Raw genomic sequence first — 26,600 nt, forward strand, 5'->3', positions numbered from 1 at the left:
ACAGATTACTGCCTGGCTCCGAGTTATTTTGGCTCCAGTTGTAAATTGGGTTTATTATGAGATAAACTGAAGCAAAAGCCAAACAACAGATACATCACAAGTTTGAACCTGTTACGAAACAGGACAAGAAACTTTCAATACTTCAAACCATGTGGCCTTAATCTTAGAATGATACAGCACAGAAGTGGACTCCTTGGTCCAGCATGCCTGTGCCCGATCTCAGAAAGAGCTATCCGATTTGTTTCGATCCGCTGCTCTTTTTTCGTAGCGCTGAATATTTTTTCCTTTTCAAGTATTTATCCAATTCCCTTTTGAAAGTTACTACTAAATTGGCAAAAGTGTGTTATGCTTGTGCATCATCTTGAGCAGCTTCTGGCTACAGAATTGTCGCATTGGGTACTGGGAAATTACCTTTAGAAGTCTTATTTCAAGTATCTCATCTATTTTCAGAACAAAAACTGTTGAGTTTGACCATCACAACTCGTGGCCCACCGAAGCTCTGTTGAAGAATCGCACAAAATTGACTTTAAATCTTTCCCAACAATCTTGAGTAAATTCTGTTCCAAAGCACATTTAATTAAGATTCACTGGTGGTAATTTATTTTGATATAAATGCTGCTCCCTCCATTATTAACCCCAAATTCATCCTTCTAATGTTTATGCAAAAATAATCTGAAACAAATATGTGGGGGACGGGGAGGGGAAGACGACAGCAAAAGTGTCAGAATTTCTGTTAGATGGAAGGGGTACTGTTAAGGAGTCAAACTTAACATAGGGAGCAGCCACAGAATTATGTTAACCTAACATGGTGTGGTTCATCTTGTTGATGTTCCTTCTCTTGACTACATTGTGCAACCTATCAAGAGTGCTTTTAATTAAACCATAGAACACTCAGTCATGGTTCAGATGTTTGATTTTTGTACGTTCTTCCCCTGCATTTTCTTTGTTTTTCAGTCATTTGCTTGAGTGTTCCCATATGCTCACTTGCCCTGTAGTTAAGTTAGGTCATCACTAGAAGAGACCAAATATTTCCCCCACCCTTCGTATAATCACTTAAGGTTTTAGAGAGATTTTGCTAAGCACAAAAGGATTTCCAGCATTCGCAGTAGTTTTTTGTTTTTATTTTTTGCTAGGCATTGTTGGCTGCAATGATCAATGTGGGAACAAGATTGTAGCATGACCTAGCAGAATGATGTGAGTCATCAGTGCAGACAATAGAAAAGTAGCTACAGTAAAGTCACAGTTTCAAATATAATGCAGAGTGCTCAAATTCAGTTTGAAATAAAACTTCTTGTTAGGTTCATTGGTAATTTGATAATCTGCAAATGGTACCACAGTCCAATTAAGGAGGAGAAAGAAAGCTGTAGATCTATTTGTAAACTGCAATCAGCAATTTCAAAATCTGATTCTGTGAAGAGATGGAGGTCTGACAGACATTTTGTCTTCACTGCTGCTTTCTTTTTAGTTTTCCTCAGAATTTAAAATTTTAAGCATGTTATTGCTTGCGTTTTTAAAGTTAACTTAAAAATGTAGTTCCTTCAGCAATCCATTTAATAATGTTATGAATTTTAATTATTTGAAACCTTTGAATTGTCATTTGGCACCGTCTGCTGTCAACAAATCTTTTATCTTATCAGTACTGCCTTTAAAACTGTCATTATCATCGCTGTCTTCAAAACCTTTTTTTATTCCACGCCTTTCCCCTCCCACGCCATAATTTTCTTCAGTTACTGCCTTATGTCCCTATTTTCAATATCCTGCAACATGTTGCCTCACAACAGTATTTGTTTTTCCAGTTTTGCTTTTTCACCTTTCGAGGTGGAAAGGCTAATTCTTGAAACTTCCAGCTTTTTTGTATTTGTTCATGGGATATGGGTGTTGTTGGCAAGGCCAGCATTTATTGTCCATCTCTAATTAGCCTCAAGAAGGTGGTGGTGAGCCATTGCCTTTAACTGCTGCTGTCTTTGTGGTGTAGATACACCCACAGAGATATTGTGGAGGAAGTTCTAAGGTTTTGACACAGCAGTGATGAAGCATTGTGATGTGTTTCCAAGTCGGGATGGTATGTGACTTGGAGGTGAAAGTGTTCCCATGCACCTGCTGCCCTTATTCTTTTCAGTGACAGAGGTAATGGATTTGGATGATGCTCTTAGAGATGCTTTGGCGAGTTACTGTCTTGCAGCTTGTAGATGGCACACACTGCTGCTGCTGTGTACAGGTGGTTGAGGGAGTGAACTTTTTAAGGTTATGGATGGGCTGCTGCTTTGTCCTCGATAGTGTTGAGCTTTTTGAGTGGTGTTGGAGCTGCTCTCATCCAGACAAGTGGAGAATATTCCACCTCACTCCTGACTTTACCTTGTTGATGGTGGACAGACTTTGGGGAGTCAGGAGATGAGTTACCACACAATTTTTAGCCTCGAATGTGCTTTAGTAGTCACAATATTTTTTTAAGTGGCTGGTCCCATCAAGTTTCAGGTCAATGGCACCCCTCTGGAAATTGATGGTTGGTGATTCAGCGATGGTAATGGTGTTGAAAACCAAGAGAGATGGTTAGGTTTTGTCTTCTGGAGATGGTCATTGCCTGGCCCTTGAATGACACTCAACCGTTTCTTGATATTACATGGGAGTAAATCAAATTGGTGAACACTGGCATCTATGATGGTGGGGTCCTCGGGAGGAGGCTGAGATGGATTACTCTCTTGGCACTACAGGCTGAAGATGGTTGCAAATGCTTCAATATTGTCTTATGCACTGATGTGTTGGACTTTCCCAACATTGAGAATGGGGATGTTTTTTGAGCTGCCTCCTCCAGTTAGTTGTTTAATTGTCCACCACCACTCATGACTGGATGTGGCAGGACTGCAGAGCTTTGATTTGATCAGTTGGTTGTGGGATTGCTTAGCTCTGTCTATCGCATGCTGCTTCTGTTTAGCAAGCATTGTAGTTATGTGTTGTAGCTCCACCAGATTGATGTATGATTTTTAGGTACTTTTCTGGTGCTGCTCCTGGCATGCTCTCCTACACTGCTGATTGAACCAAGGTTGGTCAGCTGGCTTGATGGTGGGACATGAGGCTACAGATTGTACTATAACACAGTATTGTTTCTGATGGCCCACAGTGACTCACTGATACTCAGTTTTGAGATGCTACATCTGTTCTGAATCTAACCCATTCACAACAGTGGTAGTGCTATACAACATGGAAGGTGTGCTCAGTGTGAAGAAAGGACTCGAGGACTGTGCAGTGGTCACTCCCGCCAATACTGTCGCACACGGATGGATCTGCAGCAAGTAGATTGTTGAGGTCAAATAGGTTTTGCCCTTGAGTTGGTTCTCTCGCCATCTGCTGTAAAACCAGTATGGCAGCTATGTCCTTCAGGACTCGGTTAGCCTGATCAGTAGTGGTGCTACTGAATCATACCTAGTGAAGGACATTGAGGTCCCCCACTTGGAGTACATTTGTGCCTTTTTAATCCTTAGTGCTTCTTCCAGGTGTTTAACATGGAAGAGTACAGATCACCAGCTGAGAGAGGGTAATAGGTGATAATCAGCAGGAGGTTTCCTTGCCCATGTTTGACCTAATGCCATGAGACTTCATGGGGTTGGAGTCATGTTGAGGACTCCTAGGGCCAATCCTTCCCTGCCATGTGCAGCCATCTCTGCTAGGTCTTGCTGACAGGAAGGACGTACCCAGAAAAGTGAAGGAGGATTCTGGGATGTTGCCTGACAGCTATGATTTGAGAGTATGATTATGTCAGGTTATTGCTTGACTATGGGATGGCGCTCCTAAGTCCTCAGATATTACATATGAACATACGAATTAGGAGCAGGGGTAGGCCAGTCGGTCCCTCAAGCCTGCTCTGCCATTCAATAAGATCATGGCTGATCTGATTGTAACCTCAATTCACATTCCTGCCAACCCCTGATGACCTTTCACCCCTATGCTTATCAAGAATCTATATGCTTCTGCCTTAAAAATAAGTAGAGACACTGCTTCCACCGCCTTTTGAGGAAGAGAGTTCCAAAGACACTCGTATCTTTGAGAGAAAAAATTCTCCTCATCTCTGTCATAAATGGGTGACCCTTTACTTTTAAACAGTAATCCCTAGTTCTAGATTCTCCCATTAGAGGAAACATCCTTTCCACATCCAGCCTGTCAAGACCCCTCAGGACCTTATATATTTCAATCAAGTCGCCTCTTATTCTTCTAAACTCCAGATGATACAAAGGTCTGTTCAACCTTTCCTAATAAGACAACATGCCCATTCCAGGTATTAGTCTAATAAACCTTCTCTGAACTGCTTCCAATGCATTTACATCCTTCCTTGAATAAAGAAACCAATGCAAAACACAGTACTCCCCGATGTAGTCTCACCAATGCCCTGTATAACTGAAGCATAATCTCCCTACTTTTGTATTCGATTCTCCTCATAATAAACGATAAGATTTATTTGCTCTCCTAATTACTTGCTGTACCTGCAAACTAACCTTTTGCGATTCATGCACATAAACACCCAGATCCCTCTGCATCTCAGAGCTCTGCAGTCTCTCACCATTTGAATTTTGTTTCTTTTTTAATTTTCCTGCCAAAATGGACAATTTCCCCATATTTTGCTCCATTTGCCAGATCTTTGTCCGTTCACTTAGTAACCTATCTGTATCCTTTTGTAGCTTCCTTATGCCCTCATCAAATTTAGCAGCCATACCTTTGGTCCCTTCAACCAAATCATGTATATAAATTGTAAAAGGTTGAGACCCCAGCACTGATCCCTGTGGCACACCACTCGTTACATCTTGCCAACCAGAAAATGACCCATTTATGCCTACTGTTTCCTATTAGCTAGCCAATCTTCTATCCATGCCAATATGTTACCCTGTACACCATGAGCATTTATTTTCCATAACAACCTTTGATATGGCACCTTATCAAATGCCTTCTGGCAACCTGAGTAAGTTCACCCACCAGTTCTCCTTTATTCACATCACATGTTACTTCTTCAAAGAACTCCAGTAAATTGATTAAACACTACTTCCCTTTCACAAACCGTGTTGAGGAGGACTTTGCAGTTGGCTGGGCTGGGTGGCCCTTTTTTGTTTCTGGTGCCTCGATTGATCCATCTGGTTTTATTATTGTTTTGTGTAGCGATATGATGCAACTGATTGGCTTGCTAGGCCTTTTCGGAGAGCACTTGGAGACAACCATGTTGCTATGGGTCTGGAGTCGCGTGTAGACCAGACCAAATAAAGATGGTAGATTTCCTTTCCTAAAGGACATTAGTTTCGTATTCAGGAATAACTGATCCTGGCTTTTTAAATTCCAGACTTTATTTAATTATCTGAAATTAAATCCCCCTGCGGTGGGTGATGAGATTTGAAGTTGTGTCTCTGGTAATTAGTCCAGGCCCTGTATTACTAGCCCAGTAGCATAACCGTTATGCTACCATATCCATTCCCTTTCCCCTCCAAAAAGAGTTTTGTTTCATTAACCATTTAGAGCAAATGAAATAATTATAAAGCATACACTTGATCAGTGCTAAAATCCCAGTGTTGCTGTTTCTTGTTGAATTACACAGATGGTTGCGGAGCTTTGGTTTTTCAGTAACACCTTTAACAACATTCTTCGTCAGATTAAATTTATACCAATAATAGGTTGTTGTTTAGATGCTGACACCATGCTTGTATTGCCTTTTGGAATTTGTTTCTATATGTACGGTTTGTACACATTCCTGTTTTTATAGTAAGAAGTGGGTGGTTGAGCTTGATTAGGAGGCCGAGTTAGTTCGTGCATTACAAAAACAAAAATACCTAGAAAAACTCAGCAGGTCTGACGGCATCTGCGGAGAGGAACACAGTTAACGTTTCGAGTCCGTATGACTCTTCAACAGAACTAAGGAAAAGTAGAAAAATGGTGAAATAAAATAAAATTTCACCTCTTTTCTATTTTTCCTTAGTTCTGTTGAAGAATCATACGGACTCGAAACGTTAACTGTGCTCCTCTCCGCAGATGCTGTCAGACCTGCTGAGTTTTTCCAGGTATTTTTGTTTTTGTTTTGGATTTCCAGCATCCGCAGTTTTTTGCTTTTATCTTAGTTAGTGCATTAAGTGTGGCTACAGATCGGGAAACCCCAAGCCAATTCCTGATATGTACTGAGTTAACTAATCTGACAGGTCTCATTTACCTTGGTTAAAGAGAGAAAAATCAGCCACTGCTTCTTCAATGAGCTTGGATAGTACACATACTGTTAGTTTGTTTGACGAGGATGGGGTTTGGCTGAGATATGATTGAATAGCATGGCCATACTTGTTAATGCCCATACTTGAAGAGTGGCTACTTCAATGACTGCAAGATGACTAGCAATTTTGCAAAGTGTGAAGAGGGTGGAATGAAAGATAAAGGATTGAATGAGGAAAAAAATGGGGTACGTCCTCTCAGTTTTTTGTTGCACTGTATTGCTTAAACTAGAGTTTTAAAGAAGAATACAATGTGTGATTGAATGGACTCTGCACTTTTGACTTGAAGCACAAAAGTCAATAGATGAGCAGTTCAACTTAATCAACAACAGCCAACTGAACAATGATAGCATCAGCTTCGTTAGTTTCCTGATGATCTTTTTCAATATTTTATAAGCTTAAGTGCCACTCCCACAAAATCCAGCAGCTTGTAATGGAATCTGTTGTGAATAGAAAGGGATGCGCAACTTCTGCACAGTAGTGAATTCCCTGGCAATGATCTGACCTAGTCTGAAATAGTAAAATGCTGCAAGGAGACCCAATGAGTTTGATTATGGCACTTTTCCAAGAAGGGATTTTAAATATTTGTGCAAATTGGTCATGTACGTATTCCTATTTACTGTTGAGCTGCATAGACCAGATATCCGATGTGACTGAGTTCAGCATTAAGACTCTTAACATATAACTGGCATTCTCATTAATGCAGTTAATGAGGGTACCAATTAAATGTAAACTTGAATCAAATTAGGAACTGCTTGCCACTTCCCAGTTTTTTTATTTTGTCATTTTTAAATGCATGCTGAATTTGTTTGTGATTGTTGGATGTCACCCCAATACCGATACTTGGATATGAGTTGTGGCATCCAAATTATGCACACGCTGCACATGTTTATCCTTGTGTTCAGTGATGGTTGCATTAGAATCATTTTGGATACATACGTTTAGGAGCTGTAGAAGAATATTTGTATATTGGACTGTCTTTAATTGTCCTAACTGTGGTTGAAGACTTTTTTGCCATGTTATTTGTCATCTCAATAATGATTGACGTTTGATAAATGACATTTCGTAATTTGTTGTTTGATTTCAATTAGAGATGACCTTAAAAACTTACATACATGCTTGGTCCCATTAACATTAACCAGTCTCAAAGTTCAGATCTTAACATGACTTATAAATGACATTGGCAATCTCTCCTCAAGAATCGAACATAATGGATTGCATTAGTGTAATGTGTATGTTTAATTGCATATAATATTAAAAGTAGAAAATTTATTTCATGTTCCAACAAAGAAAACAAAAAGTGTTGGAGCCCAGGAGTTCCCAACATCAAGATAAAAGCAAAAAACTGCGGATGCTGGAAATCCAAAACAAAAATAAAAATACCTGGAAAAACTCAGCAGATCTGGCAGCATCAGCAGAGAGGAACACAGTTAACGTTTTGAGTCCGTATGACTCTTCGACAGAACTAAGGAAAAATAGAAAAGAGGTGAAATATAAGCTGGTGTGGGGGGTGGGGGGGGGGTTCGAGCTGGATAGAGGGCCAGTGATAGGTGGAGATAGCCAAAAGATGTCATAGACAAAAGGACAAAAAGGTGTTGAAGGTGGTGATATTATCTAAGGAATGTGCTAATTAATGGTAGAAAGCAGGACAAGCAAGGTACAGATAGCCCTAGTGGGGGTAGGATGGAGTGAAGGGAAGGGATCGAAATAGGCTAAAAGGTAGAGATAAAACAATGGATGGCAATACATTTAAAAATAATGGAAATAGCTGGGAGCATCAGCCAGGGATCGTTCCCTCTGGGACACCCTGGTCCACTCCTCTATCACCTCAACCTACACCCTACACCTCAACCCCCTCCCACGGCACCTTCCCATGCAACTGCAGAAGGTGCAACACCTGCCCCCTTACTTGCCCTCTCCTCACCGTCCAAGGGCCCAAACGCTCCTTTCAAGTGAAGCAGCATTTCACTTGCACTTCCCTCAACTTAGTCAACTGCATTCGTTGCTCCCAATGCAGTTTTCTCTACGTTGGAGAGACCAAACGTAGACTGGGTGACCGCTTTGCGGAACACCTTCGGTCTGTCCGCAAGCATGACCCAGACCTCCCTGTCGCTTGCCATTTCAACACTCCACCCTGCTCTCATGCCCACAGGTCCGTCCTTGGCCTGCTGCATTGTTCCAGTGAAGCTCAACGCAAACTGGAGGAACAGCACCTCATCTTCCGACTAGGCACTTTACAGCCTTCCGGACTGAATATTGAGTTCAACAATTTTAGATCGTGGACTCTCTCCTCCATCCCCACCCCCTTTCCGATCCCCACCTTTTTTTTCCCAATAATTTATATAGATTTTTCTTTTCCCACCTATTTCCATTATTTTTAAATATATTTCCATCCATTGTTTTATCTCTTACCTTTTAGCCTATTTCGATCCCTTCCCTTCACCCCACCCCCACTAGGGCTATCTGTACCTTGCTTGTCCTGCTTTCTACCCTTAATTAGCACATTCCTTAGATAATATCACCACCTTCAACACCTCTTTGTCCCTTTGTCTATGACATCTTTTGGTTATCTCCACCTATCGCTGGCCCTCTATCCAGCTCTAACCCCCCCCACCCCTAAACCAGCTTATATTTCACCTCTTTTCTATTTTTCCTTAGTTCTGTTGAAGAGTCATATGGACTCGAAACGTTAACTGTGTTCCTCTCCGCTGTTGCTGCTAGACCTGCTGAGTTTTTCCAGGTATTTTTAGTTTTGTTTTGTTCCCAACATCAGTTGAGTTGTATGGTGGGAGTGCTGCTATGTAGAAGCTAGTTAGTTCCCCTGCAAGGGTGGAAAATCAGTGAACTCATCCTCGTTGGAATCTCTGCCATCTCTGAGCAGAATTTATTACACACTTGAAGCAAATAATTCTGTGAAAAAAGATGTTGTTATGAATAATGTCCTCAGTTGTGTTGTAGTTTTTCAAAGTCAATATCATTTATAAGGAGATTTTTGTGTGCGCACAATAGCACCTCCATTATCTACACTCCACACATCAGCCAGAATTTTCATGTGATCAAGCCTTGTATGAGGTCATCTTTTTAAAAAATCGCCCTAATATTTTTTGCTTACATTTTATGTATTTTTTTTTGAATAAGTTGCTTTCATTGCTGTTGTCTTCATTTTTGTGGCTTGTGTTATGCTGTACTATGAATGCAAGATCACATTTTGGATTCTCCTGATCATCGTTATGACTCTGACCTTGTGTGCATCTCCCTTTGCCCCAACAGTCATGGCTGATTAATTAGCTGTGTGGACCCCAGGCTCTGGAAATCTCTCGTGCATTCGCTGACTCCCCACTTTCAAGCCCATCTCTTTGACCAAGCTTTTGCTCACCTCTCTTAATAAGGCTTTGGCTCTGTATCCATTTTTCCCTTTTCTTTATTCATTCACGGGACGTGGGCTTCGCTGGCTGGGCCAGCGTTTATTGCCCATTCCTAGTTGCCCTTGAGAAGGTGGTGGTAAGCTGCCTTCTTGAACCGCTGCAGTCCATGTGGTGTAGGTACACCCACAGTGCTGTTAGGAAGGGAGTTCCAGGATTTTGACCCAGCGACAGTGAAGGAACAGCGATATATTTCCAAGACAGGATGCTGAGTGTCTTGGAGGGGAACTTCCAGGTGGTGGTGTTCCCATTTGTCCTTCTAGGTGGTAGTGGTCGTGGGTTTGGAAGGTGCTGTATAAGGAGCCTTGGTGAATTCCTGCAGTGCATCTTTTAGTTGGTACACACTGCTGCTACTGTGCGTCGGTGGTGGAGGGAGTGAATGTTTGTGGATGTGGTACCAATCAAGCGGACTGCTTTGTCCTGGACAGTGTCCAGCTTCTTCAGTGTTGTAGGAGCTGCACTCACCCAGGCAAGTGGGGAGTATTCCATCACATTCCTGACGAGTGCCTTGTAGATGATGGACAGGTTTTGAGGAGTCAAGAGGTGAGTTACTCGTTGCACAATTCCTAGCCTCTGACCTGCTTTTGTAACCACAGAATTTATATGGCTAGTTTATTTCGGTTTCTGGTCAATGGTAACACCCAGGATGTTGATAGTGGGGGATTCAGTGATGGTAATGCCATTGAACGTCAAGGGGCGATGGTTGGATTCTCTCTTGTTGGAGATGGTTATTGCCTAACACTTGTGTGGCATGAATGTTACTTACCTCCTGTCAGCCCAAGCCTGGATATTGTCCAAGTCTTGCTGCATTCGAACATGGACTGCTTCAGTATCTGAGGAGTCATGAATGGCACTGAACATTGCAATCATCAGTGAACATCCCCACTTCTGACCTTATGATGGAAGGAAGGTCATTGATGAAGCAGCTGAAGATGGCTGGGCCTAGGGCACTACCCTGAGGAAGTCCTGCAGTGATGTCCTGGAGCTGCGATGATTGACCTCCAACAACCACAACCATCTTCCTTTGTGCTAGGTATGACTCCAACCAGCGGAGAGTTTCCCCCCTGATTCCCATTGATTCCAGTTTTGCTAGGGCTCCTTGATGCCACACTTGGTCATATGCTGCCTTGATGTCAAGGGCAGTCACTCTCACCTCACCTCGGGAGTTCTGCTCTTTTGTCCATGTTTGAACCAAGGCTGTAATGAGGTCAGGAGCTGAGTGGCCCTGGCGGAACCCAAACTGGGCACCAGTGAGCAGGTTATTGCTCACTAAGCAAGTGCTGCTTGATAGCACTGTTGATGATCCCTTCCATTACTTTACTGATGATCGAAAGTAGACTAATGGAGCGGTAATTGGCTGGGTTGGATTTGTCCTGCTTTTTGTGTACAGGACATTACCTGGGCAATTTTCCACATAGTTGGGTAGATGCCAGTGTTGTAGCTGTACTAGAAATTAGCTAGTGGCGCAGCAAGTTCTGGAGCACAAGTCTTCAATACTATTGCCGGAATATTGTCGGGGCTCATAGCCTTTGCGGTATCCAGTGCCTTCAGCCGTCTCTTGATATCCTGTGGAGTGAATCGAATTGGCTGTGGTGCTTTAGGGAATTTTTCACTGTTAAAGTTTCTATATAAATGCAAGTTGCTCTAGTTATTTACCTGTTCCAGAAACTCTAATTTGCCGTACTTGTGTAGTGGGCAGGTCTGTGTGAAAAGTCACTTCTATGTTTTGATCCCTGCTAAATACCATTCCCAGCTTGGAATGTATGTTTGGTTAGAATCAGTAAGCGAGGAACAGAGAAAGGCCATGCAACAGAGTGGAAAGCAGACTGACAAACCAGCACCTATGGTTGGTCCCTATCGTCACCTAATTCCTATTTAAAAGGCACTTATGATGTACAAGCAGCGAAAGTGGTGCCAGTCCACCTCAGGGCTGAGAGTCTTGAAGTCCTAGAATCCCTCCAGTTTCCATGTCTAAACCAGCCGATACATGCATGCCCTCTGAGAGAAGTTCTGCAGCAGTAGCTGAATGTACTGAATCTAAATGGAACACCATTTTCCGCACATGAAATATCCTTCAGGAGATCTGTTAGTTGTCTTACAACTGCATTTTGCTGGATTATTTGCCTGTCCTATTAGTCTATATGAACAATTGTTATTGCTCACACTCGTAGATTGCTAAAAAGAAATGGTTCATAAGGAGCTAATTGTTGGAGTATTATTGGATGAATAACGCCATAGTAACTACAGGTGGACACACTCACTTCTGTTGCCAGAAAGTTGTCAGAGATGGAGATCAGCTACTGTCAGTACATGTTATTACAGTGGTTTTTTTAAATGGGTGGAGCATCCCGTAGCCTAACTTCAGTAGTTTTGGAAATAACTTTTCCAAACTAAAAGAAAAGTAGTCACAAAATTGAGATTTGTTATCTGAAAATTTTATAACATTGAGGTTTGTGCTGTTATTTCTTTCCGCATTGCTTTGTAACTCTAAGTATGACAGTTTAGAATAGCCACACAGCCAATTCAACAGAATACATTATAGAATATTATCTAATTGATAGACCTGGTGCTGTGTGGAGCAAAAGGCTTTAAGTTAAGACTTAAGGATTCATGAGGAAATGATGCTTCTGTTATATAGAGCCTTAGTCAGACCCCTTCTTCAGTGCTATGTTCAGTTTTGGGCACTGCACCTCAGGAAAGGTACATTGCCCTTGGAAGAGGTAAAGCTATAATTTATTATTAGGGGCATGGTAACGTGGCACTTAGAAAATCATCGTAAGTGGCAGGGTTAGCACAATTTGTGAAAGGAAATGGTGTTTGCCAAATCTGTTGAAAGTTTTTGAGGTTGTAACTAGTGGGATAGATAATGGGGAACTAGTGGATTTATTGTAATTGGACTTTCATCAAGGTGCCACGCAAGGGGTTGCTAAACAAGGTTAGGACTCATGGGATTGTGGGTTATGTATTAGCTTGGTTTGAGGATTGGTTAAAATCGAGAGTAAGAATAAACAGACTGCAACTTTTGGGGTGTCACAAGGATCAGTGCGTGAGCCTCAGCTATTTACTATCCACATCAAAGACTTAGATGAGACAGATTGTAATGTATCTAAGTTTTCTGACTACACAGTGTTGGTGGGAAGTAAGCTATGAGATATAGACAGGTTAAGTGAGTGGGCAAGAATGTGACAGCTGAAATATAATGTAAATAAGTGTGAAGTTATCCACTTTGGTGGGGGGGGAAATAGCAAAGCACATTATTTTTAGATTGAGAGACTGAAACATGTTGGTGTTCAAAGGGACCTTGGGTGTCTTGTTACTTGTGTCAAAGTTAAGATGCAGTTACAGCAAGCAATTAGAAAAGCAAATGGTATAATTGACCTTTATTGCAGAGAGATGGAGTGGAAGAATATAGACCACACCTGGAGTACAGTTTTGTATAGTTTTGACCTTCTTAACTAAGGAAAGAAATGCCCCAAGTTAACTCCCTTTTCGTGTTTCGTGAGTTGATCTTATCCAGGATTGCGTTGGGTTGGCCACAATTTTCCACAAAAGTCACATGACACAATGATAATGGAGTTGTTGACCTCCAATGGTGGAGAGCTTTGGTAACCTTAGGCTCCCTTAATTTCTTTGAGCTAGGAATTACTAACCAATGACTGCTGCTGGAAAATATGTGTCTGAATATCTGATAAATACAAGATTGAGCATGGTCTGCACAGTCAAGTGGCCTACTAGAGTGGTATTTGTCTGGGCTCGTACAAGAAACATGGCTATCTGAGTGAGGACCGGTGCCCTTAGAAATGTACTGCAAATCAAATCAATGGGTTCTGGAGAAAGGGAAAAGCAATTCTCTCATGAATGCAAAAAAAATTGGAAAAAATTAGCTTAAAGTATACTTTGGCTAAATATTCAGATCTGCCTCTTAATCTATGATGTGGATTTTGGTTTATGAATATTTAACTTTTTCTCCATTTGCTCTTTGTTTACTTGTAGGGTTTCTTAATGTATTCAAGACCAAACAATGCTTGTGAGCCAATTATTTCTCCTCCAGTGACGGACAATACCTCAGTCAACTTCATTGTTCTGATTAGAAGGTTTGACTGCAATTTTGATATCAAGGTGAGGCACGGTTGAAACATTTGAATACTTAAAGTAATATTTGTCAATATTTGTAATAGTAGCCTTGAATGTTTTCAATTTTAATTGACTCATTTTAAATACATACTAACTTGTGTGCAAGCGAATATAATAAATACAGGTCAAGTGTCCGTTACCAGAAATCCTCTGGGCCGATCGCGTTTTGGATTTCAGACAATTTTGGTTTTTGGATACCGCATATAGGACTAGGCCTATTTACATTACAATAGCCTAAGCCTAGGCTAGCTATAGCCTAATGTAAATAAAATGGCTAGAAAAGTAAGATATGTCACTGAATAATAAATATAGGGTACCTGTAATAAGTTCCCACCAATGGCACTGTCTGCGACTCTACTTCAGAGTGTCAATGTGCAGACAAAACAACTGGATTTCCCCTGCAATGTCGGCGAGGTTCAGGTCGTGTCGAGGTTCTTGTTGGCTTGAGTCAGGGACTTAGAATCATAGAAAAGTTATGGTGCTGAAAGGAGCCATTCTGCGCTGGCCAAAAAAGAGAAAAAAAGAAACTAGCTGCTCATTTTTAACTCCACTTTCCAGCACCTGGCCTGTAGCCTTGCAGGTTACAGCATTTCAGGTGCAGATCCAGGTACCTTTCAAATGAGTTGAGCGTTTTCAGCCTCAACCACCAATTAAGGCAGTGAATTCCAGATGCCCACTACCCTCTGGGTGAAAAAATTTTCCCTCATGTCCCCTGTAACCTTTCTACCAATCACCTCAAATCTATGTCCCCTGGTAATTGACCCCTCAGCTAGGGGTCTACCCTATATAGGCCCGTTGTAATTTTATACACCTCAATTAGGTCACCCCCTCAGCCTTCTCTGTTCTACCAACGTCCTGGGGGTTACCATTGAGCAGAAACTGAACTGGACTAGCCATATAAATACTGCGGCTACAAGAGGCTAGGAATCGTGTGGCGAGTAACCAACCCCCTGACTCCCCAAAACCTGTCCACCATCTACAAAGCACAAGTCAGGAGTGCGATGGAGTACTCCCTGCTTGCCTGGATGAGTTCCCACAGCACTCAAGAAGCTTGACACCACCCAGGACAAAGCAGCCCACTTGATTGGCACCACATCCACAAACATTCACTACCTCCACCACTGACACACAGTAGCAGCAGTGTGTACCATGTAGGAGATACAATGCAGGAATTCAGAAAGGCTCCTTCAACAGCACCTTCCAAATCCATGACCATGGCCACTACCACCTAGAAGGATAAGGGCAGCCAATAGATGGGAACACCAGCACCAGTTCACCTCCAAGTCACTCACCATTCTGACTTGGAAGTATATCGTTGTTCCTTCACTGTCGCTGGGTCAAAATCCTGGAACTCATTCCCTTACAGCACTGTGGATGTACCTACACCACATGGGCTGCAGTGGTTCAAGAAGGCAGCTCACCACCACCTTCTCAAGGGCAATTAGGAATGGGCAATAAATGCTGGCCCACAAAGCGAAGCTAGTATCCCATGAATGAATAAAAAATCCCTAGCCTATCCAATCTTTCCTCATGGCTGTAATTTTCCAGCCTTGGCAACGTTCTTGTAAAACTCCTCTGTGATCTCTCCAGAGCAATTGCGTCGTCCTTGTAATGTGGCGACCAGAACTGTACAAAAAATTCCAGCTGTGGCCTAAACAGTGTTTTACATGCGAGTTCCATCGTTACATCCCTGCTTTTGTATTTTATACCTCATCCAATAAAGGAAATCATTCCATATGCTTTTTTTAACCATCTTATCCACCTGTCCAGCCACTTTCAGGGACCTGTGGACATACACGCCAAGGGGTGTCACTTCCTCAACCCCTCTCAATATCCTTCTGTTTATTGAGTATTCCCTTGTATTTGGGGAGGGCAAACAAAGCATGACCTCACACTTTTCCAGACTGAATTCCATTTGCCACTTTTCTGTCCACTCAACCAAACCATTGATATCATTCTGGAGACAAAAGCTATCATCTTCACTATCAACTGCATGGCCAATTTTTTGTCATCTGCAAATTTCCCAGTCATGCCTCCCACATATCAGTCAAAATCATTAATATGTACAACAAACAGCAAGGGCCCCAACACTGTGGAACGCTACTGGAAACAGTATTCCATTTGCAAAAGCATCTATCGGCCATTAGCCTTTGTTTCCTGTCGCTGAGCCAATTTTGGATTCACCTCACCACATTCCCCTGTGTTCCATGGGCTTTTACTTTACTGACCAGCCTGTCATATGGGGTCTTGTCAAACGCCTTACTAAAATCCATGTAAACAATATCCACGGCACTACCCTCATCAATTCTCCTTGTTACTTCTTCAAAAAATTCTATTAAGTTAGTAAGACATGATCTTCCCCTCATAAAACCATGTTGACTATCCCTGATCAATCCATGACTTCCCGCGCTAAAGGTCGGGTGTGGTCAGTGAGGTTCGTGTTGGCTCAGGTTGTGCCAGCTCAGATCAGGGACTTCCTGCACTAAATTTCGGTGAGGTTCAAAAAAAGTGTGGTTTTTGGATGTTTGGCTTTCAGATTTAAGGATATTCGACCTGTAATGTGACTAGCACCATCATGAATGTACTAAACCCTCAATGTTGCAAGACTAGCAGAAAAGTGGCTTAATTGGCTCTTAGCTCAAGCTTATCTAGCTGACCATTTTGAAATGCTTTATGTTCTTTTAGACATTTTATGAATGAAGTATGTTTTTGCAAAATAAAGCTTATCTAGCTGGTTGCTCTTATGCAGATAATGTTGAATTTTTGCAGCTAGAATTCCTTTCCCTAATTTGAATGTGCTACTGACGTGTGAAAGACTGAGCCAGAGAACTTGGCTTGCAGCCTGGAAGTGATGAAATCTGGCACAGCTGCTCTCTCTTTAATAAAAAAAGGAGGCTAAATGTTCACCATGGCCTATGTGGCAACATTGCGATCCAGAATAGTTGGAGGTCCTATTACCAGAGCTGTACCAAAGGAAAATGGCCTTATTTGAGTAGAAAAAATAATTTTTTAACAAGTCGTGTAGAGGTAGGTTACAGACTGAATCATTGCCCCAGTGCCTGGTAACTGGCTGCAAATGAAGAAATTTTCTCTTATCTGGGGAAAGGTAAAAGTAACACTGCTTTTTACCCCTTTTACATGTTTCCTGTGGATCCATTGCTCATTGGAAACTCTCTTGCCATCGGAAGAACTGGTTCAAGTATTGTCCACAGCAATTCCGCTATTGCACATGCTTCTTTGTTGTGCCTGCACACTTAGTGCACCTGGGATTACTAGTTAAGGAAGGCGAAGCAGATACTGAGGCTTCCAGCTGAGGATCTCTGGTGTTAGGTGGTTAGGAACCTTGAAGCAAAGGTTAAACCTGGGCGTGTTAGAGCTAAACCTAACATTCTTTCTTGATGGGGAAAAATGGGGACACTGTGAAGCGGCACATATGGAAGACATAATGACTCTGTGGGCAGATACCAATTTGAGTGCAAACCCATCATATAAGACTTCAAGGTGGTATTGCAGCCCTTATGCTGAAATGAGTACCTTTTTAAAAATTCTTTCATGGGGTATGGGCATCACTCACTTGGCCATCATTTATTACCCTTCCCTAATTGCCCTTCAGAAGGTGGTGGTGAGCCACATTCTTGAACCACTGCAGCCCATGTGGTGTAGCTACGCCTGAAGTGATGTTGGGAAGAGAGTTCCAGGATTTTGACCCAGAGTCAGTGAAGGAACGGCGATATACTTCCAAGTCAGGATGGTGTGTGATTTGGTGGGGAGCTTGCATGTGGTGGTCTTCCCATGCATCTGCCACCCTTGTCCTTCTCAGTGGTAGAGGTCATGGGTTTGCAAGGTGCTGTCAAAGGAGCCTTAGTGAGTTATTGCAGTGCATCTTGTAGAAGGTACACGCTGCTGCCATTGTGTGAAGGTGGTGGAGTGATAAATGTTTACGATGGTGGATGAGATGCCAATCAAGTGGGCTGCTTTGTCCTGGATGGTGGCAAGCCTCAAGTAGTGTTGGAGCTACATTCATCAGACCAGTGGAGAGTATTCCATAACACTCCTGACTTGAGCCTTGTAGATGGCGGACATGCTTGGGGTGTCAGAAGGCAAGTTACTTGCCACAGAACTCCCAGCCTCTGACCTCTTGTAGCCTAGTTTATTTATATGGCTGGTCCAGTTCAGTTCAGTTTATGGTCAATAATAACTCGCAGGATGTTGATAGAGGGGGATTTAACGATAGTAATGCCATCTCTGGTACCCGTACCTGGATGAACCCTGTACCCGGATGAACCCTGTACCCCAGTGAATGCTCTGCATCCTTTCTAAATTATGTCATCTCTCTACCAGCAGTATTGTCACTCGTAAATGTAGCATTTGTCATTTGATACATGGGTGTAATATAGAATGACTAATATTGCATGTGACCTCTGGCGTTGCTTGGAAGCTTCATGCTGTTGTAACCTTCACTTTTACATGAAGAGTCATCCCTGTTCTGGTTGCTAAGTATAGCTCATTTAGTATATGTTACAGATATGTGAATGCCTACCTTATGAAGCAAAGGCAGTAAAGATAAATCCCTTCTGACATTTCCAGGTGTACGTGGAGGGGCCTTTAAGTGTGCAAAAGAGGTAGTGACCAATGTAGATAAAGCACCTTTGCTGTTGTTGAAACTTCATTTGTCCTTCAAGAGCTCTTCTTTATGTAAATTTATACGCCCAAAGTGGTATCCATACTCTTTGCATTCCATGGTTCAAGTCAACTGCTAACAGCATCTAAAAATAATAGGACAAGTGTCTAAAGGAAGAAAGGTACAACACCCAGCTATGTGAACTATTCATTGAATGAAATGTACACGAAAATGTAGAAAAAGAAACTCTAAAAGCAACTGAAACTGATTTCTTCTTAAAGAATGAAAGACTCACATTTATTTTGTGCCTCTCATGAAGTCTCGAAGCCCTTTATAGGCAATGAAATGAGGTCACTATTGTAATGTGGGAAATGCAGCGGCCAATTTGTGCACAGCAAGCTCCCACTAACAGCAAGGTGATAACCAAATCATCTGTCTTTTTGTATGATGTTGATCAAAGGATAAATATTGGTCAAGACAATGGGGATAAATCCTCTGCTCTTTTTGAAATGGGATCTTTTACGTCCATCTGAGAGGGCAGATGGAGCCTCAGTTTAATGTCTCATCTGAAAGACAGCACCTCTGACAGTGCAGTACTCTTTCAGAATTTCCCTGGAGTGTCAGCCTTAATATTTGTACTCAAGTCCTGTAGTGCGATTTGTGACTCAGGAGGTAAGAGTGCTACCAACTGAGCTACAGATGACATGGCAAAGAAGCCTACTTGGGCAGACCAGATTCCAAAATTTCCCATGGCTCCATGTTGCAGACAGGGATGAAAGAGACCTAAAACCTCAATTCCCTTTCCTGTCTGTAATCAGTGTACTTTGGAAAAGGAAGATGTGTATGTTGCAGTTTTAAGTGGTATGGTCAATTTGAATAACCAGCAGCAAGCTTTCATGGGTTTAAATAAAGAGGATTACTTATTCATGCATTTGCCCCAAAGGTCTAGCACTGTCATTCACATGGCACACACGCGCATATGCACACAAGCAAAAAATACAATTAAAGAGAATAATGCACTTTTACATGTCATAAACAAAATAATAGTTTATAATTCATGTGTTTGACTCATCATAGGGAAGATAACGCATTGCAGGCCTGGTGAAGAAGGCATTTCACTCCTGAAGGGTAGTCTAGGTGAATTCAGTAGCTGGAGTCATATGTCAGAATTGGTTGCAGGATTCCCTCAGAGATTTTCATCAGGTCATGAAGTTAGTTACTTGTAGTCTTCTTACCAGGAGGTCTGATTTTTGTATAGGTGGGCTTGAAAAGACTGGGGACCTTATGATGTTGCTGTTGCAGTTTTAAGGCATGCATGTCGCTACCTTTGCTGCTGCTGCTTGCTGTGTGGTTTGTAGACCAACTGGTTTCTCCCTGGTTCTTGGGGTAATAGGATTTATTATTTGAAGACAGTTTCAGTTAGGTGACCATGCAACCAATACTTATGTTGTCCACCCAGGATGATTTAAAGTTAGAAGCCAATGCTATACAATGAATGGTGGCTATTCACACCTACCTATAATTTGACTGGTTTCTCCACCGCTCTCATTTGTTAAGTTTCAAGCTCAGAGACAATAAGTCTAGGAACCTATACGTTTTGAGTTTTGGGTAAGTCCACAAATAATAGGAGACATGAACTCCACAAATGGCTTCATCTTGGTATGTGCATGCAAGGGAGGGCCTTTACCCATGATCATTCAATTAGGAACTTTCTGGAGACTTGAGATACTCCTGAGTGCATGCAGAAATTGCAAAAGTCACTCAGCAGCCATCTTAGCAGCTTTTTATTGTTTTTTTTAGAAAATAAAGGCAATTACAGAAAATTCTAAACTGAAAACAGTTTTGTTTAAAGTACAAGTATGACATGCTTTTACTTAGCATGACACTCCATTATACATGTTGGCATATCTGCCCCTAAATTCATGAAATTTGGAGTGTAACAGCATTGTATTAATATCCATATTCAAATGAGACTTGTACCTGTCTGTAATCCAGCTTCATTGTATCTCCAAAGATAGAGCACCACAAAATGTGGAGCATAATGAATCAAATGTATAACATTGCATGGTGATTTTTATGCTCCGACATCAGTAAGACACCATTTTCAGCATGAAACCTAATGAACATTACCCTTGTATGTTTGGGAGAAAATATCTTTAACTTGCACTTTTTAGAAACTAGTTTGAGTTAAGAACTTAAAAGTCAAGAGGACGGAAGCACGTTAGTGCTGGTTAGCAAGTAGAGCATAGAAATAGAGCAAGGAGTAGGGGAGAGATGTCTGGAAATGGAGGTTGAATAGTTGAGATAAAAAGATAGAACCTCGGTGGAAAGATGGGCGGAGGTGGTGAATTGGAGAGGACAGAGGTGGCGATAGTTTTAAATTATTTAAATGGTGTCTGGAGAAGAAGCTTTGGATGGTGTCCGAGTGTTGAGGTGAGGAAGACTAAGTTGAAGAGTCAAGAGAAATTGAAGGAGTATTTTAGGAGGAGAATGCATCCAGTGAAGGGGAAATGGAAAAGATTATTGTGGAGTATGAACTGTAGTAAGATGTGGACAGCGAGTGGTGTGAGGGCAAGATAGATGGTGAGGCTGCCAATTTGATATTCTTGATGCAGAAGATAGAAATTCATAAGCTTCTAGAAACAAACACCAGAGGGCAATTAATTTCAAAATTAAGAATGCTTGAAACTGAACTAACATCTTCCCTGGGTATTTAATCAGATATTACCAAATTCATCATTCTTAATACGTGGAGGGCTGATTGCTCAAGTGGCACTTGACATGAGCAGTCTGAACCAAATGTAACTCTCATTTTGTTTCCTTCCAACCAATTTAGCAAAATACCTTAATACAATTTCATTGTTTTCATACTAACTTTTCTTTCAGTTATGTGAAAAGGGAAGGATTGTAGAAGAAGTCAGACCATGTCCTGGGAGTGCTTCTCAATATTGGAGTTTTATTTCAAAAGCAGGAAAATGAATTATTCTGTACAAGTCATAGTAAGTTTGTATGCACGCAGGATGTCCATGAGTGAATACAGATTGCTGTGTGCAGGTAGAGTGAAGATCAGGCCCCTCCCTGTGCTGTCAAGGTCCTTATATCTCTGAAGTTTTTATTGATAGCCACCCAGTTTGAAAGAACTAAGATGTCAAACGACTTGCTTCAGGCTATCTCATATTTTCACATGCATCAAATTTATGTTTTAAGCTGACGACACTTGCGTTAAAATTATTTAGATTTACGATATTGTCACTCAGAGGACTACATACATTATTACTATGACTTACCTCAAGTAAACTAGGGGAAGAATATAGTACAATACAGTTTTATTTATGCGTAATACATGATACACTTGCCTTATAACTGTGCAACAATGGATACTAATAATTGCTTGTGTAGCAATGACCCCCATCAGATATATGCAGTGCTCTCTGCAGAAGCCATATAAGGCACCTTTAAACATAGGAACAGGAGTAAACCATTCAACTTGTTTAAGCCTGTTCTGCCATTCAGTCAGATCATCATTGATCTGTATCCCATGTCCATCCATCCACTTTTGCTTATTATTCTTTTATACACATGTCAAAGCTTTTCCTCTTGCACTCATCAAAATATCCGACATGTCTTTTTCAGGGATACCCAAGTTCTGTACTACCAAACCACCGTTCTTTTAAAGTCTTGTCCAACAAAAAAAAAATCTATGGACCTTGAATTCAAAATGGTCAATTGAGCTGGCATCTGTTTTTGAAGGAAGAGTGTTCCACATTTCCACCACCCTTACTGTGAAGAAATGTGTTGCAGTTTCTCTTTTGAATGGCCTGGCTCTGATTTCAATGCTATAACACCTTCCCTGGACTCCATCTTTAGCAGGAAAGGTTTCTCTCTCTACCCTATTATTTCTTGCAGAACCTTCAAAGTCTTATTCAAACCACTCCTTAACCTTTCATATTCCATGAAAAACAAACCTAGTTGTTATCTTTTCTCATAATCTAACCCTTAGAGCCCCGGTAACATTCTGGTGAATCTGCTCCGCACACCTTCCAAGGCCAATATATCCCTTTTAAGGTGCGGTGCCAAGAAGCATGCACAGTATTCCTGATGTGGTCCAACCAGGAACAAAACTTCCTGCTCTTTCTATTCTAGCCTTCTAAATTATATTGAAGGCTAACAATCCTTTAGGCTTTTTGATTATTTTTGTACATTTTAGTGATTGTGTACAAGGATCCTAAATTTCTGAACTTCTCCTGTTCCTAGCCTTTCGCCATTTAAGTAATCATTTCAATCCTTTTTGGCCTGAAGTAAATGCCTATTTGCATTGAAGTCCATCTGCTACAGTGTATTTCACTCACTTTAACTACCCATGTCTTGTTGTAATTCAGTGTTCTTGTCCATTATTTACTATGCCACCAATCTTTATGTCATTGGTAGACTGGATATATGGTACTCTATTGTGTTATCTGTGTCATTAATAAATCTAATGAACAGTTGAGGATCCAGCACAGATCCTTGTGGAACATCATTCCTTCAAATCTGAGTACATGCCCTACTGCCTGACCGGGTCAGTAATTTCAATTTCAGGAGCTTTAATTTTCATGAGCAGAGAATTGATCTGAGTAATATTTGAATGGTGAAAAGCAGGGAACAATAAAGGACCAAGGAGATGTAGGAGTCTGTGCACACAGATCATTAGTAGTCAGGTACAGTCGAATTTTAAATTATCCTAATGTGATATTTTTGATTTATTCTCTTTGAAAAACAACCCTAATGGATCTTTACAGACTAAGAAAGTCTCTGATTTGATACCTGGCCTTTGTCAAGTTAAAAGCAAAATACTGTGGATGCTGGAAATCTAGAACAAAAACAAAAATACCTGGAAAAACTCAGCAGGTCTGACAGCATCTGCGAATTGATACAGTTGACTTTTCGAGCCCGTATGACCCTTCATCAGAACTAAGACATATAGAAATGAGATGAAATATAAGCTGGTAAAGGTGGGACAGATAGAACTCGATAGGGGACCAGTGATAGGTGGAGGCCAAGAAGACACTGCCAAAGATGTCATAGACAAAAGGACAAAGGGGTCAAGTTAATATATTATCAGCTGATACACTGTAGGGGAACTACAATTGATTTTAGTGTCATAAGAACATTAGGAACACGAATAGGCTTGTTCAGCTCATTTCTCGTTATCTTGACTCCCTTCTCTCTCCCCTTGTCCAGTCCCTTCCCACCTACATCCGTGATTCCTCTGACGCCTTACGTCACATCAACAATTTCCAGTTCCCTGGCCCCAACTGCTTCCTCTTCACCATGGATGTCCAATCCCTCTACACCTCCATCCCCCACCAGGATGGTTTGAGGGCCCTTAGCTTCTTCCTTGAACAGAGGCCCCAACAATCCCCATCCACCACTACTCTCCTCCGTCTGGCTGAACTTGTTCTCACACTGAACAATTTCTCCTTTAACTCCTCTCACTTCCTCCAAATAAAAGGTGTGGCTATGGGTACCCGCATGGGCCCCAGCTATGCCTGTCTCTTTATGGGGTATGTGGAACATTCCTTGTTCCAGTCCTACTCCGGCCCCCTCCCACAACTCTTTCTCCGGTACATCGATGATTACTTCGGTGCTGCTTCATGCTCTCGTCGGGACCTGGAAAAATTTATTAATTTTGCTTCCAATCTCCACCCCTCCATCATCTTCACATGGTCCATCTCTGACACTTCTCTTCCCTTCCTTGACCTCTCTGTCTCAATTTCTGATGATAGACTGTCCACCAATATCCATTACAAGCCTACCGACTCCCACAGCTACCTCGACTACAGCTCCTCACACCCCGCTTCTTGTAAAGACTCCATCCCATTCTCTCAGTTCCTTCGCCTCCGTCGCATCTGTTCTGATGACGCTACCTTCAAAAACAGCTCCTCTGACATGTCCTCCTTCTTCCTTAACCGAGGTTTTCCATCCACGGTCGTTGCCAGGGCCCTCAACCGTGTCCGGCCCATATCCCGCGCATCCTCCCTCACGCCTTCTCCTCCTTCCCAGAAACATGATAGGGTCCCCCTTGTCCTCACTTATCACACCACCAGCCTCCGCATTCAAAGGATCATCCTCCGTCATTTCCACCAACTCCAGCATGATGCCACCACCAAAAACATCCTCCCTTCACCCCCCCTGGCGGCATTCCGTAGGGATCGTTCCCTCCGGGACACCCTGGTCCACTCCTCCATCACCCCCTACTCCTCAACCCCCACTCATGGCACCTCCCCATGCCCACGCAGAAGATGCAACACCTGCCCCTTCACTTCCTCTCTCCTCACCGTCCAAGGGCCCAAACACTCCTTTCAAGTGAAGCAGCATTTCACTTGCATTTCCCCTAACTTAGTCTACTGCATTCGTTGCTCCCAATGCGGTCTCCTCTACATTGGAGAGACCAAACGCAAACTGGGCGACCGTTTTGCGGAACACCTGCGGTCTGTCCGCAAGAAAGACCCAAACCTCCCTGTCGCTTGCCATTTTAACACTCCACCCTGTTCTCTTGCCCACATGTCTGTCCTTGGCTTGCTGCATTGTTCCAGTGAAACCCAACGCAAACTGGAGGAACAGCACCTCATCTTCCGACTAGGCACTTTACAGCCTTCCGGGCTGAATATTGAATTCAACAACTTTAGATCTTAAACTCCCCCTCCCCCCATCCCCACCCCGTTTCTTCACCCCCCCCTTTTTTTTTTCAATAATTTATATAGATTCTTCTTTCCCCACCTATTTCCATTATTTTTAAATCTAAACTAAAACCTTGTTAGTCTTTCCACCCCACCCCCACTAGAGCTGTACTTTGAATATCCTGTCTTCCATTCTTAATTAGCACTTTTCTCAGACAAATGTCACCACCTTCGACACCTCTTTGACCCTTTTGTCTGTGACATCTTTTGATTATCTGCTCATCTCCACAATCACCACACCCTCAATGTGTCTCTCCCCCCCCCCACTAAAAACCAATTTCTATTTCTCCCTTCTTCTAACTATGCTTCAGTTCTGCCAAAGGGCCATGAAGGCTCGAAACGTTAACTGATTTCTTCTCCGCCGATGCTGCCAGACCTGCTGAGTTTTTCCAGATAATTCTGCTTTTGTTTTGTTCAGCTCCTTGGTCCCACTCCACTTTCCTGCCTTTGCTTCATAGCTCTGATATTGTTAACTGACAATAACCGATCAAAGTCTCGAAAACTCCAATGTTGTGCCAGGAAGGGAAAAGTCATCCAGAATTCAGGAAATGCACAAGCACAGATGTTGTGTCAGCATTCTGTTATGTTCCATTGTAATGCTTCAGTTAAACTGGCAGAATTGTCAGTGAAAATAATCATGTGAACATACTATAAAACTGTTAGTGTATGTGGAACTGAATCTCAGCATTAGTCTCTATCTTCCAGAGAGGCTTCGGTGTGGGGTGGGAGTAAGAGAGAAGGGAGCAAAATAGAAGGTAAAATGTGCTCTTAACAATTGCTTGTTTTAAAAACTTGTGTGGAGATGTCTTTGTTATGATTAATTCTTGTGCAAATTCACATGCTTGTAATGTAAAGAAGCAGTTGTCATGTAAAACTACTTCAACTATTCAGATAGTGTCATGAACGAAGGGGGAAGCAGGACTTTTTTTTTTCTCTTTTATTTCTTCGTGGGATGTGGGCATTGTTGGAAAGACCAGCATTTGTTGCCCATCCCCAGGGCCAGTGCAGCCACAAGGCAAACTAAGTGGTCGCCTAGGACGGTAAAATTTGGTGGTTGCTGCAAAAAATGCCAGCTTTTTTTAAAAATCGGAACTGAAAGCCTGCTGGAAACCCACAAAGAGCCCTGAAGGTTGGAGTTATCAGTTACCTCTCGGGGGCAGTCAGAGAAGTTCATTCTTTTTTTTAAAAATCTGGCCAATCATGAAGCTGCCCAAAGTTTCTGGCAGTTGCTGAGAGTGGGAACCGACTGAAGATTGTGAATGGAGGGGCAGCAGGTGTGGGAAAGACAGAGCTTCTCCTCTAATCAGATTCTGTCTCCCTAGGTTCAGTGTGTTGTGGTTGTGTTCGAAGGAGTTGCCTGCTGTGTCACAGCTTCTTATGAACACACAGCGCTTGAGCATGTTGGAAAAGATGAATAAATGCAAGGAGGGGTCAGGTTTGCAGTTACATGTTAGCAGCTTGGAGGAGGCTAAAA

General features: G+C 42.1%; 1 protein-coding gene across 1 annotated transcript in view; it reads left to right on the forward strand.

The window, feature by feature from the left end:
* Positions 1-26,600, forward strand: part of rnf13 (ring finger protein 13) — a 253,241-nt gene that overhangs the window by 67,359 nt on the left and 159,282 nt on the right. The window contains exon 4 of the mRNA XM_078564260.1: positions 13,646-13,771. Coding sequence (XP_078420386.1) covers positions 13,646-13,771 — 126 coding nt within the window. The remainder of the gene's footprint in view (positions 1-13,645; positions 13,772-26,600) is intronic.

Source organism: Cetorhinus maximus, chromosome 19 (genome assembly GCF_964194155.1).
Source record: "Cetorhinus maximus chromosome 19, sCetMax3.hap1.1, whole genome shotgun sequence".
NCBI lineage: Eukaryota > Metazoa > Chordata > Chondrichthyes > Lamniformes > Cetorhinidae > Cetorhinus > Cetorhinus maximus.